General features: G+C 47.1%; 1 protein-coding gene across 1 annotated transcript in view; it reads right to left on the reverse strand.

The window, feature by feature from the left end:
* The window catches only part of LAP3 (leucine aminopeptidase 3), a 47,132-nt gene extending 36,469 nt beyond the window's left edge, over window positions 1-10,663 (reverse strand). Inside the window, exons 1-3 of the mRNA XM_068277700.1 lie at window positions 10,509-10,663; window positions 2,234-2,349; window positions 2,089-2,143 (exon numbers count right to left, since the gene is read on the reverse strand). Coding sequence (XP_068133801.1) covers window positions 2,089-2,143; window positions 2,234-2,349; window positions 10,509-10,607 — 270 coding nt within the window. The 5' untranslated portion in view covers window positions 10,608-10,663. The remainder of the gene's footprint in view (window positions 1-2,088; window positions 2,144-2,233; window positions 2,350-10,508) is intronic.
* Window positions 10,664-19,880: the final 9,217 nt, after the last annotated feature.

The raw sequence follows: 19,880 nt of genomic DNA on the forward strand, positions 1-19,880 counted from the left end.
CTGAAAATAAAGTAGGAGGTTAAAGAGGAACTGTAGTGAAAATATCCATTCATAAAATTGCTTATTTTTGTTTTATAAATTATTTAGTCAGTGTTTGCCCATTGTAAAATCTTTCCTCTCCCTGATTTACATTCTGAAATTTATCACTGGTGGTAACATTTTTAGTTCTGCCAGGTGATCTGTGCGGAATGTTTGTTTCTGAGAGTTCTGTGCAGAGGGTGATACTGGTTGCTTGGCAGTTGGAAAAAGCCATTGATTTCCAACAATGCAACGAGGTTCACAGACAGCAAACTGTCAGGACATCACACTGTGGGAGGTGTTTAACTACAATATCAGCCACGCAGCCCCCCCCCCCCCCTTCCCTATGATCTATTTGAGAAAAGGTAAAGATTACTTGTGGGAAAGGGGGTATCAGCTACTGACTAAGATGAAGTTCAATCCTTGGTTACTGTTCTTCTTTAAGAGTTACATTCACACAGTTTGCTGTGCGCTGCATCAGACAATATAATCACATTAACATGCTGCAATTACATTGTAATGGTACGTTCTCAGTGACATGTTAGCAGTATGGCACAAGGGAATCCATTGGCATAATGTGATGAATTACATGTGCATTACCAGCAGCAGAGACGCATACTTTGTATGTACTGTATGCATCACAGCACAAGCATAACCCGCTATGCAATTTTTCCCCTCTGTTGTGATCCTGCTTTTGCAGTATGTGCAACATATTGCCCCAGTGTGAAACTAGCCTAAGGCCTCGATTCATAAAAGGCTTTGCGATAAAAAAAAAATCTGGGAGGGAAAATACCGCATTCGGTATTTTAGACCTTTGTGTGCTAATTCATAAACATTTTCACAGCTGCCTTTGAAGTTCGGTAAATTACTGCAGCCCATTGAGCGGTACAGCAGAAGTGTGGAGATACCTCTCTTTTGTTACAAGCTGTAATTATGGTTCCCTGCACAGGCTTGCAGAGACTTCGGCTCCCTGCACAGATGACACACAGACTTCGGCTCCCTGCACAGAAGACTCACACAGACTTTGGCTCCCTGCACAGACGACTCACACAGACTTTGGCTCCCTGCACAGACGACTCACACAGACTTTGGCTCCCTGCACAGACCACTCACACAGACTTTGGCTCCCTGCACAGACCACTCACACAGACTTCGGCTCCCTGCTCAGACTTTCGGCTCCCTGCACTTTGCAATAATAAGACCTCACCAGAGGTGTCGGTAATTATCGTCTGGCTTACCGCTTGTTGAAGGCTTTATCAATTGACATTTGCTGACAATTTACTGACATGTGTTGGAGGTAACTACAGCCAAGTCGGTAACTTACCTCACTGCTCGGTATTTTCAGTTTTTCATGCGGTAACAGCCTTTATGAATTGACACTTTGCTAAGTGCTCTGGAATGTCTGCTGTTTTCAGCATTACCGCATGTGGTAATGCTTTATGAATTGAGGCCTTAGTGTACTTGTAAAACATAACTTCTGGCTCTGTACAAGTCCTTAAAAAATAATAAATTAGGATACAACCAGTAATACAAAAAGTAGCAGTCCATGCAGGAAATACTAAAATTGATAAGTCAATAGTTTCAATATGGGTATAAAATCAATTATGTAAATGAATTGTATTATTAAACAAATGCCTCACTTTACCTAACGTCCGCCTAACGCCAATTGGCATGAACAAGGTGGCTCCCCAGGACCACCTAACGCTAATTGGCATCAAGTACTGGGGCGGAGATTGCTGGGGATCGCACGTGCATCCCTGCTTGGATCATCAGTCTCCCAGCGGTGATTGCCGCTGGGAGACTGCTAGACAGCGTCTATTTACATTGTACAGCGCTGCGATCTAAGGCAGGAAGTAGACAGCCAGGAATCAGGAAGTAGACTGCCAGGAAGTACTTAGGACTGAAGCAATATAGCAGCAGGCGGGCCAGAGTGTACAGGAATCTGCAGGAGGAGAAGAGGATTACGTGTGGAGCTGCAGGACTGGAGCGCGGCTAAGGATGTGGTAAGTATATTCCTGTCAAAATGGGACAGTGAAATCCAAATGAATTGCACAGAGCATTAAAAGATACCTGATGTAAACCATAAAATATCCTGGACTTTCCTTTCTTCAGGGAGGGCCCAGATCTGTAAAGGTGAAATAATTAAGTAAAATAGCAGGAAATACTGTACAGGAAGGAAAGATTTAATAAATAGTAACAGCAAGTCAGACATTACCTTTCCAATTGATCCCTCAGCTTCCCGGACACAGTACTATCAAAGCGATCTCCAGCCTGGGTGAGTACCAAGATCTCATCTTCCTTATTTTTTTCATACACACCCAGGACCAGTCCCTGAAAATTAAATAGATTGATATTACATTCCTTATCAGTTTTATTATGCCTGAACCTCAAAACCCCAGTTCACACTAGTGTCTAATGTATATAGTGTGGAATACAGCTGTGTTCAAAATTACTGAACTCCCACTGAAATTGAGTGTTTTGGCCAGTTTGACATTGATTTTGCTCATTTCAGTCATCGTGTTTACATCGTGTTAAATCAAAGAGGCACTTGTAAGTCAGACAAATATAACATAACATTTATAATGAAATAACCACAAATGTCTTTTCTGTGCTCACATCATCAGTTTTATTCAACCCCCAAGTGACATTCATTCTTAGTACAACATCCTTTTCCAGTTATAACAGCTTTTAAAAACGTGAAGCATAGCTTGACACAAGTTCCTTGCAGCGATCTACGGGTATCTTAGCCCATTCTTCATGGTCAAAAGCCTCCAGTTCAGTCACATTCTTAGGCTTGCGCACTGCAACTGCTTTCTTTAAGTCCCACCAGAGGTTCTCAATCGGATTTAAGTCTGGTGACTGTGATGGCCACTCGAAAATGTTCCAGCTTTTAATCTGCAACCATGCTCTAGTGGACTTGGAGGTATGCTTGGGATCATTGTCCTGTTGAAAGGTCCAACGTCTCCCAAGCCTCAGGTTTGTGATGGACTGCATCACATTTTCATCCAATATCTCCTGGTACTGAAGAGAAGTCATGGTACCTTGCACACGCTGAAGCAAAACAGCCCCAAAGCATGATTGACCCCCCCCCCCCCCGCCATGCTTCACAGTAGGCAAGGTGTTCTTTTCTTCATAGGCCTTGCTCTTCCTCCTCCAAACATAGCATTGATCCATGGGCCCAAACTAATATTGTTTCATCAGTCCACAGAACACTATCCCAAATCGTTTGCGGTTTGTCCACATGACTTTTGGCATACCGCAGTCGACTCTTCTTATTCTTTGGAGACAGCAAGGGGGTGCGCCTGGGAGGTCTGGCATGGAGGCCTTCATTACGCAGTGTGCGCCTTATTGTCTGAGCTGAAACTTCAGTACCCGCATCTAACAAATCATTTTTCAGTTCCTCAGCAGTCACACGGGGACTTTTCTCCACCTTGCGCTTCAGGTAGCGCACAGCAGTCGAAGTCAGCATCTTTCTGCCACGGCCAGGTAGCATTTCAACAGTGCTCTTTGCCTTGAATTTGCGAATGATGCTTCCTATGGTGTCTCTTGGTATGTTTAACATCTTTGCAATCTTCTTATAGCCATTGCCCTTCCTGTGAAGAGAAATCACCTCTTCTCTTGTCTTCCTGGACCATTCTCTTGACTTCACCATGTTTGTAAACACACCAGTAAATGTCTAGAAGGAGCTGAGTATCACAGTCATTTTAAATCTGCCTAATTGGTGGTTATTATGCTTGATTGCTGCTCGTTAACATCCACAGGTGTTTTCAATACCTGATCGAAAACACTTGAATGAACCTCTGTTCTTAAGAGTGGTAATCTTTAAGGGGTTGAATAATTGTCAATGAAGAAATCACACAAAAAAAAAACATTTAATACTGTATTACAAAAACAATTGATGTCATTTTAGTTGCATTTGGTTCTTTAAAGAGAACCCGAGGTGGGTTTGAAGAATATTATCTGCATACAGAGGCTGGATCTGCCTATACAGCCCAGCCTCTGTTGCTATCCCAAACCCCCCTAAGGTCCCCCTGCACTTTGCAATCCCTCATAAATCACAGCCACGCTGCTGACAAACAGCTTGTCAGAGCTGGGTGTGTTTATCTCTATAGTGTCAGTCTGCTGCTCTCCCCGCCTCCTGCAGAACTCCATTCCCCGCCTGCATCCCTTTCCTCCCTGCTGATTGGAGGGAAGGGACAGGGGCAGGGACCGGAGCTATGCAGGAGGCGGGGGAGCAGCTGAGACTGACACTACAGATGTAAACACAGCCTCACAGCATGGCTGTGATTTATGAGGGATTGCAGAGTGCAGGGGGACCTTAGTGGGGTTTGGGATAGCAACAGAGGCTGGGCTGCATAGGCAGATCCAGCCTCTGTATGCAGATAATATTCTTCAAACACACCTCGGGTTCTCTTTAAAAAGTCCTTGTAAGATTTCATTCTGAACACAATTACAAATGTACGCTAAATTCCCTAAAACCCTTTACAGCATTGGGTGTTGAATAATTTTGAAAACAACTGTATATCAACTGGCCATAAACCATTTTTGCATTAATTTTTTTTTTTTGCCTTGCTGGCTAGGTTTGAAAATTTCCTTCTTCTGCCAAAGATGAATGTTGCTAGGCTGACAATACAGTAATTGGTCAGATGTTTAAACTCCTCCTCTATCTTCATAACCACTCACATGACTATTAATCTCTCTGTAACACATACTAGTGTTCTCCCCAGGCTCTTTGAGCCGGGTGATTTTGGTGAGCACCCAGATGTCATCGGCTTGCTGACTTGTGCCAGCCCTTCATTTCCCCATTGCGCACCACTCGGCTACTTTTTCATGCCACCCAACTTGAAAAAAATTCTGAGAACACTGCATACTAGTGTTGAGCTTTGCATAGCTCCGCTGTTCATAATCGAAATTACGAGTACAACTTGCTAGCCACGGCAGAGGGAGGTTAGCTCACCCATGTCGCCCCCTACAGCCAATACACTCCACGTCGCTTTTACTTGTGTTCCACGTCACTCCAAAGCTTCCTATTTCCGGCAAGGAGGAAGCATGGGAGTGGAATTGAACACAAGTAAACGCGACATGAAGCACATTGGATATAGGGGGGGCGACATGGGTGAGCTAACCTCCCTCTGCCGTGGCTAGCAAGTTTTGCTCATAATTTTGATTACGAACAGTGGAGTTATGCGTAGCTCAACACTAACCCATACCACCTAGCCAAGAGGTACAGCACTGGTTGAGATGACTCATTGAGCAAGCATACATCTTATTAGCTACATAAAGTCCTCAATCCAGTAACAGCACTCACTCCTGAGCACAGAGCAGACAACCCATCCCCTCTGCTGCTGAAAGATTAACTCTTTGTGACCAGTACTGCAGCTCTACTGAGTCTTTTCTTCTAGTCAAGCTACTCCCTGCATAATAAAACATTTATCTGTCCACACACACTCCCCAGTGGGTTTATAAATAGTTAAATTAGTGTTTTTGTTTTTTCTTCAGGAAGGAAGACCAGGATAACAGGAGTTACATGAAGCTTTTACAACCACACTGGTGAGAGTGTAAAGGGTTAAAAGGAACCCGAGGCGTGAGACCTATAGAAGCTGTCATATTTATTTCCTAGTTTGCACAATCTGATAACGCTGTGCTGGAAGATGAAATGCAGTTGCAGATCTCAGCCTCTGGGCCGTGTCCTCATTTTCTGCCCCTTGACAGCCTGTTTCCACCCTCTATCCTCACTGGTGACTGCCGCTGCTCTGTGGCTCGACCCACTGCAATGTAAACCCACCCCTGCATGTAGGCTAGGGTTGCTGGGGAGAGCAGGGCTTGAGGATGCCTGTAGAGACCTCCCCACCACACATGATTGAAGACAGAGGCCCAAGGAGCACTCAGTTATCTACTGTCTGCACTACTGTCATCCACTATCTGCATCTCCAACTTTCTGAACTAATGTCACCCACTACAGTGTTCTTCCCAAGCTCTTTGGTGACCGCCCAGCTGTCATCAGTTCACCTCCTTATCCTCCTCCTACGCTGTAAGCAGAGTTGCACTGACCCTGCATTCCCCCATTGTGTCCCACCCGGCTACTTTTTCATGCCACCCCGCTGGAAAAAAAGTCTGGGGAGAACACTGCACTATCCGCACTGCCACCCACTTTCTGCACTCCCATCACACACAGTGGTGAAATGAGGAAGCAGTCCCCCATGATCATGGGGAAGCCCTCTGGAAACAGTGGACCTGGACATCTCCATTCGTCCTCCACCAGGTTCCCTGTCCAGTGTTCCACTGGCTGTCACCACCCTTTAACAGGCCCACAGATCAGTGCAGCGGTATAACTGGGGCTTACCTCCTCCAGCATCGGGTCCCTGATGCACCCCTGCTGCAGCCATTAGGTCTCCTCTGCCTAATGCTTCATACGCACTTCAGATAAAAGTCTTTGGAAAAGGCAAGATCACAGACCAATTTTACCCCCTTCTATGTAGTATGAGAGCCATACTCTACACAGTCTATTCTATGGAGCTGAACTCCCCATCAAATAAAATCTTTGCAGGATGCTGCACACAAAGATGCCCGTACACACTCAAAAGATCATTATCTGCAAAAGATCTGTTCCTGCAAAAGATCCATTCCTGCAAAATGCATTCATAGTCTATGATATCTGCAGATCCTCATACACACTTGGTTTAACAGACAATCATCTGCAGATCATCTGCAGATCAGATCCACCAGGATGGATTTTCAGATCTGCAGATGCTTGCCAGATATGCAGATGAAGTCTGTTAAACCAGGTGTGTATGAGGATCTGCAAATCTCAGACTATGAATGCATTTTGCAGGAATGGATTTTTTGCAGGAACAGATCTTTTGCAGATAATGATCTTTTGAATGTGCACAGCATCTTTGTGTGCAGCATCTTGCAAAGATTTTATCTGATGGGGAGTGCAGCTCCATAGAATAGACTGTGTAGAGTATGGCTCTCATACTACATGGAAGGGTGTAAAATTGGTCTGTGATCTTGCCTTTTCCAAAGACTTTTATCTCAAGTGTGTATGAAGCATTAGTCTTGTGCACATTATGTGAAGTCACATGATGTGGAGGCAAACATGGACTGAGAACGCAGCAGAAGAGAACTAGTGGCTACAGAGTGAATCAGGGACCAGGATGCTGGAAGAGGTAATTCCCAGGCACTCATTTTTAACTCATCTGTGGGTCTGTTAAAGGGAGATGACAGCCAGGTGAGCACGGGGCAGGGACGTTAGTGGAGGAGGGATGGAATATGTACAGTAAAGTGCTACCGCAACAGTCTAACTTTTGAATGATCCTTTATTAAATTAACTGCTCTGTGACTGCCTAACACCGATGGGGGGCTGCCTAGTGGCTCCGCCAGGACCGCCCAACACTGATTGACGTCAAGTCCTGGGGCAGAGATTAGCAGGGAAGGGGCACGCATGCACGATCATTCCTTGCCGAGACACAGAGCTTCGTGATCAGCCTGCCAGCCGCGATCGGAGCCATTTTGATTTTTGATTCGTACAGCACTGCGATCTAGCACAGTACTGTACAGGGGACAGCTCTGTCGCTCAGCTGTTCCCAGGAGTGGCACACTATCTGATCCCTCTCATATGCCAATGCCTATGAGAGGAGATCATGGTGATTGGATCTCGGGGATAGGGAAGGTGGAAGTGATAAAGCTTTTTTTTTTATTACAAAAAAATAAAATCAATAATAAAAGAAAAAAATTCAGAAAGCTCTGTTGGTGGGCAGAAAAGGAGGTAAGATTCATTTGACTGCTAAGTTGAATGGCCGAGTAATAAACGGTTAAAGCTGCAGAGTGCTGAATTGTAAAAAAATGTGCCCGGTTACTAGGGTGTGTAAGCCTGTGGTCCTCAGGAGGTTAAATACACATATAAATGCAAAAATTCTGAAGCAAGGTGCCACAGCGATCTGTACTTTTTCCTCGCAGCACTAGAGTTCCAGTCTTGAATCTTAGTCTAAACACTATCTGCATGGAGTTAGCATGTTCTCCCTGTAATTGTGTATCATGTTTCATCATTACTAGTCTACTTGAGGGGGCTCAGCAGGAAACCACATAATGAAAATTCGCTAACGTGATTGGGTGGACAGCAACCTCCAACTTTTAGGTTTCAGATAGATTGTAGTAAACTACGCCCACACTATTCATTCAGCCAATCACAACGCTTCGTGCTGTAGTGGGAGAACTGTTCCCCATAAGGATTGCTGCTGGGTCCCCTCAACTAGGCCATTTCCTCCCCAAACACACACATAAATTGGTTCTTTCCATACAAGTGGCCTAAATTAGCCTTTTCCACTAGCTGGGATCCGTTTAGAAAACTAGATCGCAGCAGTTTTGCTGATCACTAGAGCACCGCAATTTACATGTAAAGCACAATGCTCATTTCCCACCTGTGCGTGCCGTTTTTCCCCCCATATGCAATCACCAGCTTATGCGATTCTCATATCGATCGCGCTCCATTCCCGTCTGCTATATGGCGCAATCACTGATAGTAGAAAAGGCTTCCACTATCCACAAGCAAAGCACGCTTGCAATCTCACTTGTAGTGGAAAAGGGCCCTTATGCTGGGTACACACGATGCGATTTCCCGCTCGATCAGCAGGATCGATCGATTATTTCCGACATGTTCGATTGGGTTTCGATCGATACAGCTGTCGATTTTGCATACTTAACATGAGTAAATCGACAGCTGTATAGATCGAGACATGTCAGAAATATTCAATCGACCAGTCGATTGAGCGAGAAATTGTGTGTAACCAGCATAGGCAAACACAGGGTGGGGATTACAGCTGCCCAGAATCCCCCCTCAGGCCAGGGCCATGCCTGGGGACAGGCACAAGTTGAGACACCAGAATATCTGCAGTTATCCTGCAGCCCACAGCACTGCCCCCTTTCTTGCCCTGCTACAGTTGACTTTGGATGTAGCAGTAGCATGTGTACAGAGCATGGAGCAGCTCCGGGGAACTTAAGGCCCCGTTCACACTTGCGGTTTAGTAAAAACCGCACCGGATGTCCGGACCGCACCGTATCCGGACCGGACCTGATCCGTACGGTTCCGATCCGGTCCGGATCCGGTCCGTTTGCATCCGGTTTCCGTGCGGTGTGAACACGGTTGCGGTCCGGATCCGGTTTCTTAAGGAGATAACACCCTTTAATTACCTGGGGTCTGGGAGGTTTACCTGGGGTCTGGGAGGTCAGCAGAAGGGTCTGGGGTCATTGTTGGAGACAGGTGGACGTGTGGAGACCATCCGTGGATACAGAGACTGCAGTTGGGACCATGGATCCAGGCATTTTTTACTCGTAAACCTGGGAATTCTCTCTGTTGTTCGCCTCCTTCACATATCAGACATGTTGCTGGCAAAAAGAGCTCCAGCATGAAATCGCTGCTGCCCCACTCTTTGCTGGGCCCATGTGGTCCCCATCCAAAATGCATAGGAAGTGGGGTAGAACGTCCGGTTTTTGTAGCCAGTGTGTTGTGCGCTCTCCGGCTCTCATTGCTTTGTATTGGCCGGATGGTGCAGTCCGGCTCCGCTCCGGATACGGCTGCCGGAGGAGCCGTACCAAAAAATAGCGCATGTTGGAACGGACGCCGGAGTCCGGATCCGGCCCGGATCCGGTCCGGCAGAACGGACGCATGTGAACGGACGCATAGGCTTTCATTGCCATGCCGTGCGTCCGTTCCGTCCGTTCTGAAAGCGGTCCGGCTCCGGCACGGCGATTCCGGACGGCCACCGCTAATGTGAACCGGGCCTAACAGAGTCAGGTATGAACACAGCTCTGTGTCCCTGCTGTGTGAATGCTTTATCTGCATCCAAATTGCTCCTGATCGATCCCGTTGACGGTCAGGAAATTGCATTATGTGTACCCAGAATGGTGTCTTACAATATTATTATACTGTACTGGGCGTAGCTGAGACCTTTCATGAATCCCCCCCTTGGAAATTCAGGGTTTGCCCCTGCCCAGCATTACAGTATGGTAGGTTATTAGACTGATAGTGGCACTGACTAGATTGTGAGTTCTCCTGAGGGACAGTGATGTGACTATCTAGTTGTATAGTGCTACAGAAAATGTCAGGCTCAGGCTAGTCTATAGTGATAATTTTAGTGCAGTGGCTAAACCAGAAAAATGCATCAGCACGAGCAGGTGTAGATGCCACAAGTATGAGATGCTACAAGTATTCATACACACTAAAGGAGAATGAGCATGCTTCTCTTATGCTTTTTGCCAAACCACCAGAATATTGATTCATAATTAAGTACCATACACTAAACTGTTTCTTCATTTTGTAAATACCCCTTTTCCAAAGTTTTTTTTTTCATTTTTGTATTATGGGGCAATAATCTCTTGTAGATGAGTCTCGTTTTATGAGGACATGTCATTCATGGTCTTGATTGCAGACAGACAGCAGTAAATGTTGCCAGGCAGAGCTGGGTCACACAGTACAGAGCAGCAGCACTCACCTTCCGTGCAGAGCTGTAGCACTGGGCAGACAGTGACAGGCGCCTGCAGCAGCTGTGCTGGACTCCCCTCCGCACAGCACATCTCAGAGGCTGCAGCATGATCCCTGCCACCAGCGTCTGCACTACAGCTCAGAGAGATGAGTGCCCTCTAACATGTGACTGCCGCGCACACTGATGACTCCACAGGAGGCGTGTCCCTGCATAGCCTCTATCAAAGATAGGAGTACAAGCCCCTCTCATCACACTGAGCAAGCATTTCCTCTCTACGGTATGGACATACTAAAGTCTAGTTGTAGCTCATGTCTGCCACCTTGCTGGAGTGCAAAGAAGAACATTTGTCAATAAAAAATGTTTTATGCTAGGTACAAACCATACAATTTTCTGTTAGATTATTCTGTTAGATTTACCTACAACATGGAAAAAAGCTATCTGGCAGATAAATCTAACAGAAAATCTAACAGAAAATTGTATGGTGTGTACCTAGCATTATGGATAGTATCCTGCATACACACAGCTGGAGTTACGTTTCTGAAATACAAACAAAATTGTCTTCATGTACAAAATATACAATATTCTTTTTTTATTTCATATTGTTTGTTGTAAAATGTTATAGTATTAAGAACACGGTGTTAAAAGACTTAGGAGTCCAAATACCCAAAAAAGTTAATTACCTGAATTGAATTTGAATGCACGAAGGACGCCATCCGCGCCCTCCGTGCCGTCCCCCTGGGCCGCTCCCGACCGCACAGCCCGGGTCGGGCTCTCCTGCCTCCACTAACATGGCCGCATGAGCTGGCCGTGGCTGCGCAGTCCGCATAGCCGCGTGTGCGGCTGCGCAGCTCTAGGGCCTAGCCCCCGATCCACGCTACAGGCTGTTTCCTGTAGCGTGGATGAGGGGGGAGGCCCTTGAGCTGCGCAGCCGCACTCACGGCTATGCGGACTGCGCAGCCGCAGCCAGCTCATGCGGCCATGTTAGTGGGAAGCAGGAGAGCCCAACTTGGGCTGTGCGGTCGGGAGCCGTCCCGGGTGGCTATTGAGCGGTGGGGACCCGGTGGAACAGCACGGAGGGCGTCCTCCGTGCCTTCAAATGTGATGCAGGTATTTAACTTTTTTTTTAGAGTAGGCCTCGTAAGTCCTTTAAGTGTATTCAAGGCGAACCTAATGTTAAAAAAGAAAAAAAAAGAAAATTCCCTAAGAAGAGATCCAGCAGAGACTTCCCATGTTCTCCTGGCCCACTGTTGCCGGCTGTGACAGCAATCCTCTGTATGCTGGAGCGTGACCACCCATGGCTCTGTGCTACTGCAGGAGCAGCATGGCCACGCTTGAACGGAGGAACACAGTTGCGATCTTCGAGAGGGTCCTCTGTAGCCACGGTGTTCTGGAGGATACGAGAAGCCCCTGGAGGATCCAGAGGCTCCGCCTTCTTAGGTAAACATGTTTTTTTACATTCAGTTCACCTTAGGGGCTTGATTCACTAAACCGTGATATTAACATTTAGAAATTAGTAATATATCAATTGAAAGGATGGGAATAAAGTTTAGAGTCAATCAAACACATTTTTTGGTAGAGAAACATATATATTTACATAGAAAGAGGGACATGGTTCTGAAAGAGGGACAAATGAGGAGGAAAGAGGGACAGGGGGACAGGGTTTCCAAATAGGGTTGCCAGGTGTCCGGTTTTACACCGGACAGTCCGGTTTTTGTGCGCTGTGTCCAGTGTAAAAAAACATGCTAAACCGGACAATTAAGTTGTCCGGTTTTAGAGCCCCCCGCAGCGCAGGAGGAGAACAGCGCAGCAGAGAGAGAGCTGGGAGCAGCGGTGGAGAAGGGGGGCAATCTCCCCCCCCCTTCCCTCACCTTAGGGTGCTCTCTCTCCCCCGCTGTCTCCTCCAATATGATGTGCAGGGCTGGCGAGTGGCTGCAGGCGGAACTTACCTCTGTGTCGCTCCAGCGCCGGAAGTTCGGGTCCCGCAGCCGCTGAGAATCTCATTCATGAGCCGGACAACACTATCAGTCTGAATAGTGTTGTCCGGCTCATGAATGATTCGGATCTTTGATCCGGATCTTTTTTGAGTCGAAACTCAGCGGCTGCGGGACCCGAACTTCCGGCGCCTGCGACACAGAGGTAAGTTCCGCCCCCAGCCACCCGCCAGCCTGCCCTGCACATCAATATTGGAGGAGACAGCGGGGGAGAGAGACAGCACCCTAAGGTGAGGGAAGAAGGGGGGGGAGATTGCCCCCCTTCCCCCCGCCCCTGGCTACCTATTCTGGGCACATATAGCCCCTGGCTACCTATTCCGGGCACATATACCCCCTGGCTACCTATTCCGGGCACATATACCCCCTGGCTACCTATTCCGGGCACATATACCCCCTGGCTACCTATTCCGGGCACATATACCCCCTGGCTACCTATTCCGGGCACATATAGCCCCTGGCTACCTATTCCGGGCACATATATCCCCTGGCTACCTATTCTGGGCACATATAGCCCCTGGCTACCTATTATGGGCACATATACCCCCTGGCTACCTATTCTGGGCACATATACCCCCTGGCTACATATACTGGGACATATATACCCCTGCCTACGTATACTGGGACATTTACACCCCTGCCTACATATACTGGGACATATATACCCCCTGGCTACATATACTGGGCACATATATCCCTGGCTACATATACTGGGAACACTGGCTGTTTGTCATTATGTGCATTTAGTGGTGAAAAGCTGTCTCTTTTGTGCATTTACTGGTGAAAAGCTGTCTCTTATTATGTGCATTTACTGGTGAAAAGCTGTGTCTTATTATGTGCATTTACTGGTGAAAAGCTGTCTCTTGTGCATTTACTGGGAAAAAGCTGTCTCTTATTATGTGCATTTACTGGCGAAAAGGTGTCTCTTATAATGTGCATTTACTGGTGAAAAGCTGTCTCTTATGTGCAGTTACTGGTGAAAAACTGTCTCTTATGTGCACTGGACCAGTACTACTGGTGAGGACAGTTAGTGACATGGCTATGTGCTCTGTAATGTGCTGCAGAAGATGTCAGTGCGATATAAATACTATAAATTTTTTTTTAAAAAAGCCCATTGCTTAGCCCCACTCTACATAAAAGTGCGCTTCTGACTCCGCCCCTAACTCCACCCCTAAATCCACCCCCTGTCCGGTTTTCTCCATCAGCCGACCTGGCAACCCTACTCCCAAAGAGGGTCTGTCCCTACGAAAGAGGAACAGTTGGGAGCTATGAGTATAGCATAACAAAGGAGGCCTGAATAGCATCTGTATTTATTATCCCAACTCTTCAGGATTTCCAGGACAACCTTGTGACCTCTATAGACCCAGACTGTCCATAAACATTCTAATCCACCCCTTAGAACAATTTCAGGATCTGGCCTGGTAATATTAACCCTTTGTGACTTTTTTTTTTTTTTTTTTAAGAAACAACATTATTTTGGTTAATAACTTTTTAATTTGTTATTGATACAAGGCAAATCTAATTAATTCTGGCTAATTAGTGTAGGCTATGATCTTCCTAATCATGAGTTCATGGGGATAAAGGCACTTTACCTAGGGCACTATAATGGCCTGAAACAGCCCTGACTAAGGTTTGGTTCATAAGGCATCTGCTCAGCGTTTCCTGCCGACCACCGCACTCATCGCTACAGCACTGCTCATTCAAATGAATGGGCAGCGCATGTACGGTAGTTTCCCGCCATTTATCGTCGTTTGCATGAACGCCCCCTTCCGATCCCGGTTTTTCCTGTAGTTCCAGCTGACCCTGGAAGCAACATGCTGTTTGCAGGGTCACTCACCGCCACATCTCCGTGTCTCCCTGTGGGGGTGAAATCCACCGGACGCTGCCCAAGTCGACCGGAAGATTTAAAATGCTTTTCTGCAAACTTGCTTCTTGCAGACACCCTTGTGAACCAGTCCTTCAGGCAGGGAGGTTAGCCAGCCCTGCAAGGGATGCCGGCGCAGGGGGTCCTATGGGGGTGAAGCCTGGTAGGGGGGCCAGCACAGGGTCATTTTAGTGGCAGGAGGGGGGCGCAGCACAGGATAGGGAGCACTGGGCACACAAGAGGGGGGCCCAACTCCCGGCCTCCCTCACCCTGCCCCCCCCCCTTCAGCGCTCCTGGCTCCCCCCCTTCAGAAATGGGGGGAAAGTGTGGGGGAGTGGTGAGGGGGGGCCCATCCAAAGTTTTTCAGGGGGGCCAGTGGTTTCCAGTTATGCCCCTGCCTTAAGGTATGATAAAATAGTGACAGGAGATGTGATAAAGGTGTGACTGGAGTTGTGGTGAAGATGTGACAGGAAGTGAGGTAAAGTGTGTCTTCAGCCACTCGTATGTTTGTTTCTCATCACAGGAAATTGTTAGGTAAGTTTCTCAGGTAAATAAACAAAGAAGAAACACATGATAGGAGCTCTTATATGCCTATGCTGTAGACACAGAATGAGCATTCATACTGTATCTCAACTTAGGATGGGAAGCGGAATCAGTTGAAAAGGGCACCTGAGCCACCTGTATTAAAAGGGTGCCTCCATAGACTTCAAAGTTATTTCTGCAAATCTCGGCTACAAGGTGGTGAAAAGACTGCCTGGTGTAGCCAAGATGCCAAATTCGGCTACAAAGGGTGCCTGGTGTACCCGAAATGCCAAATTTGTCAACAAAGGGCCCTGGTGTAGCCTAAATGGCAAATTCAGCTACAAAGGGAGCCTGGTGTAACTGAAATGCCAAATTTCGTCTACAAAGGGTGCCTGGTGTAGCCGAGATGCCAAATTCAGCTTTAAAAGGTACCTCGTGTAGACGAGATGTCAATATTGGCTACAACAGGCGCCTGGTGTAGCTGAAATTCCAAATTCATCTACAAAGGACACCTGGTGTAGCTGAAATTCTAAATTCGTCTACAAAGGACGCTTGGTGTAGACGAGATGCCAAATTTGGCTACAAAAGGCACCTGGTGTAGACGAAAAGCTAGTTTTAGTTTATAAAAAAGATGCTGTTATAGGTGAAATTTGTTGGATTATAAAAGGGAGCTGGATATAGACTCGAAAAGTGATATAACTGAGAAAAGTGATTACTGTGACCTAACTTCTGTGTGAAAGTAGGGAGAAGTTGGGTCATAGTAATCATGAGGGGGGGGGGGGGTGTTAGGGTTAGGCACCACCACGGGGGTCTTAGGGTTAGGCACCCACAGGGGGGTCTTAGGGTTAGGCACCACCAAGGGGGGTTAGGGTTAGGCACCACCAGGCAGACCCGTTTCTAGGGGCCGTGCAGCCGTGCAGCAGCCCTGAGCGCAGACAGCCAAAGGGCACTGTGAACTCTGTCTCTCCCCAGGGGACTGCAAAGTAATTAGTTCAGGGAAGCACTGTATACAGCTACACTGACTGGCCAGGGGGGAAGGGGGGCAATCTCCCCCCAGGCCACCTTTCATTCAGTGATTTAGGGCAGGTCTGGTGTCTGGTGTATTTGGGTTTGTTGTAAGGCAATGTGAAACTTGAGGCTAGCTGATAAAAGTGCAATCAGAGGACAGGCAAGCTGGCAAATATACACAGCATGAATGATGCAGAGCTTGCCTGAAGGGTCTGTGTGCAAACATCTGTCTGGTCTCTCCCCATTGTTATTATGACTGCATGTGTGGGTAAGGTGTTATACAAGTTGAAAAGTTTTTGACAGTCCCTAGACTCCAGGAGGGCTGCTTTCTGACTTGTGTGAGGGACTGTCAGGGACAGGAGTCCTATGATAGGCAAGTAGCCTCTGTGTGATGTGCAATACAGATAAGCTCTCTGCTCCATCTCAGGCTATTCTCAATTTCTCTCCACTCCTCTGGGCTAGTGCACGCCAAAATCGCAATAGCAATCACTAGCAATTTGTGAGTGTGATTTTGTGAAGCGATTTTCAGAGCTATTTTTTAATGAATTGCTCCAAAAAATGCTACACACTGCATGTAGCATTTTTTGGAGCAATTCATTAAAAAAAAACGCTCTGAAAATCGTTTCACAAAATCACACTCACAAATTGCAAGCGATTGCTATTGCGATTTTGGCGTGCACTAGCCCAGAGAGAGGAGGAGTGGAGAGAAATTGAGAATAGCCTGAGATGGAGCAGAGAGCTTATCTGTATTGCACATCACACAGAGGCTACTTGCCTGTAATAGGACTCCTGTCCCTGCCAGTCTCTCACACAAGTCAGAAAGTAGCCCTCCTGGATTCTAGGGACTGTCAAAAACTTTAACTTGTATAACACCTTATCCACACATGCAGTCATAATAACAATGGGGAGAGACCAGACAGATGTTTGCACACGGACCCTCCAGGCAAGCTCTGCATCATGCTGTGTATATTTACCAGCTTGCCTGTCCTCTGATTGCACTTTTATCAGCTAGCCTCAAGTTTCACATTGCCTTACAACAAACCCCAATACACCAGACACCAAACCTACCCTAAATCACTGAATGAAAGGTGGCCTGGGGGGAGATTGCCCCCCTGGCCAGTCCGCCCCTGAACTATACTGGATACCTATACTGGAGGCACCTACCTGGCTAATCTATACTGGGGGCAATTATACTGGGGCACCTATGCCTGGCTACCTATATTGGGGGGACCTATAGCCCACTACCTATACTGAGTGCAACTAGACCTAGCTAACCTATACTGCAGGCACCTATACCTGGCTCCGGCACGGGGGGGGGCGCAATTTTTACACTCTCGCACTGGGTGCATTTTAGCCTAGAAACTGCCCTGCCACCAGGGGAGGGTTCTGTGTGAGAGTAGGGAGAAGTTAGGTCGTAGTAATCATCGGGGGGATCGTAGGGTTGGGCACCACCAGGGGGCTCTTAGGGTTAGGCACCACCAGGGGGGTCTTGGGGTTAGGCACCACCAGGGGGGTCTTAGGGTTAGGCACCACGAAGGAGGAGTTAGGGTTAGGCACCACCAAGGGGGAGTTAGGGTTAGGCACTGCTGGGGAGGGTTCTTTGTGAGAGAAGGAAGAAGTTAGGGCATAGTAATCACTTTTTTCGGCTATATCACTTTTCTAGGCTATATCTAGCGCCCTTTTATAGCCCAATAAATTTAGCCTATGCCAGCATCTTTTTTATTAACTAAAACTAGCTTTTCGTCTACACTAGGCGACCTTTGCAGACGAATTTGGAATTTTGGCTACACCAGGCGCCCTTTGTAGACGAATTTTGAATTTACGCTACACCAGGCACCATTTGTAGTCGAATTTGGCATTTTGGCTACACCAGGCGCCCTTTGTATATGAATTTGTCATTTCAGCTACACCAGGCGCCCTTTTGTGGGTGAATTTGATATTTCATCTACACCAGACACCCTTTGTGGACGAATTTGGAATTTTGACTATACCAGGCGCCCTTTGTAGACGAATTTCGAATTTCAGCTACACCCTTTGTAGCCGAATGTAGCATTTCGTCTACACCAGGCGCCCTTTGTAGATGAATTTGGAATTTCGGCTACACCAGACGCTGTTCGTAGACAAATTTTGCTTTTTTCGTCTATATCAGACGCCCTTTGTAGCCGAATTTTGTTTTTTCGTCTATCTCATCAGGCGCTCTTTTTTCCAGGCGCCCTTTTCAAATATACGCTGGGAAACATCATTCAACAAGCAATTACTTCAGCAACAACTTCATATATAAATAATCACTGTTTTCTGACAGCGTTCTGGCAGTGACTGAAAGTCTTGTGTTATTTATACCACTGCCTATATCCATGGTCTTATCTCACTTCTGCTTGCCAGAGAAACCATCGTCTGATGAATTAAGTAATCAAAGCAACTTGATACTTTCAGTTGAAAGATGATTCGGTACAGAGAGTTCAGCTTTCTATCTCTTGTGTCTCACTATGCTAACTGGCTGCACATCCCAAGAAAAGAAGCAGCGTGAAAACTATGATGTGGTGTACATCATCTGTAAAAGTACAGAAAGGCGCATTAGGTAAAAACACAGCCATGATCAAATGATAGTTCTGCAAATTACCATGCATTTGAGTGTTAAAGTGGTCTGAAACTCAGCATTTCTTCTTTGCTCTAAAAGATTTCTTACAGACTTAAACCTACTATCGCAAAGAAATTGTAGCAGAACAGCATTTATTCCAACACAGCACTTTGTTCTTCAGTGGAATGCTTCTTAATGGGAACCTAAACTCACGTTAAAAAAAAAGTTTCACTTACCTGGGGGCTTCTATCAGCCCCCTGCAGCCATCCTGTGCCCTCAAAGTCACACCTGGATCCTCTGGTCCCCCTGCTGCCAGTTAGTTTTGTTTTTGCCGACTCGGAGTTGGCGGACCACCACGCGTATCATTGCACACGTTCCCGAAGGTACAGGATGCTACTGCGGGCATCAACACATATCTTTGTATGCGTTGCAGGTGCACTTGGCGGACACAATTTTTATCCGATTCGATTATAATAAATAATTGAATCGGGTGGTCGATTGGCCGCCAAGGTGCCTGACGTATGGCCACCTTTATGCTGGGAATACACCATAAGTTTTTTCAGAAGATAGATGGTTCGATAGATAATTTCCGACATGTCCGATCTTATTTCTGATCGTTTTTCTGATCGATTTATCATAGAAGTGAATGGAAATTGATAAAAGATAAGAAAAATCGATCGTAAATAAGATCGGACAGTAAATCGACTGATGCTGGTAATACACAGCTCGATTCTGAGTCATTTAGATGGCTCGATAGATAATTTCCGACACGTCCGATCTCCCGCCCGATTGTTTCGCTGCTCGATTCTGCATTGAGGACAATGGAAAAAGATAAGCAAAACGAGCGGAAGATAAGAGAATCCCCCGCAGAATCGAGCAGGGAATCGATCGAGCTAAAGAATCGAGCGGCAAAATCGAGCCGTGTATTCCCAGCATTGGACAAACTTCTGTTCTTATCTTTGCTTAAAGGACTTACGAGGCCTGATTTTTAAAAAATAAACAAAAAAAGTTAGATACCTGTGTGTTTTTGTAAGGCACGGAGGGCGCCGTCCGCGCCCTCCGTGCCGTTCCGCCGGGTCCCCGCTGCTGAATATCCCCCCGAACGACCCCCTACCGCACGGCCCGGGTCGGGCTCTCCAGCCTTCACCAAGATGGCCGCCGGAGCTGGCCGCGGCTGCGCAGTCCGCATAGCCGCGAGTGCGGCTGCGCAGCTCTAAGGCCAACTCCCCGATCCACGCTACTGTTACGTGGATCGGGGGGTTGGCCTTAGAGCTGCGCAGCCACACTCACGGCTATGCGGACTGCGCAGCCGCGGCCAGCTCCGGCGGCCATCTTGGTGAAGGCTGGAGAGCCCGACCCGGGCCGTGCGGTCGGGGGTCATTCGGGGGGATATTCAGCAGCGGGGACCCGGCGGAACGGCA

This window comes from Hyperolius riggenbachi, chromosome 1, assembly GCF_040937935.1.
Source record: "Hyperolius riggenbachi isolate aHypRig1 chromosome 1, aHypRig1.pri, whole genome shotgun sequence".
Taxonomy (NCBI): Eukaryota; Metazoa; Chordata; class Amphibia; order Anura; family Hyperoliidae; genus Hyperolius; species Hyperolius riggenbachi.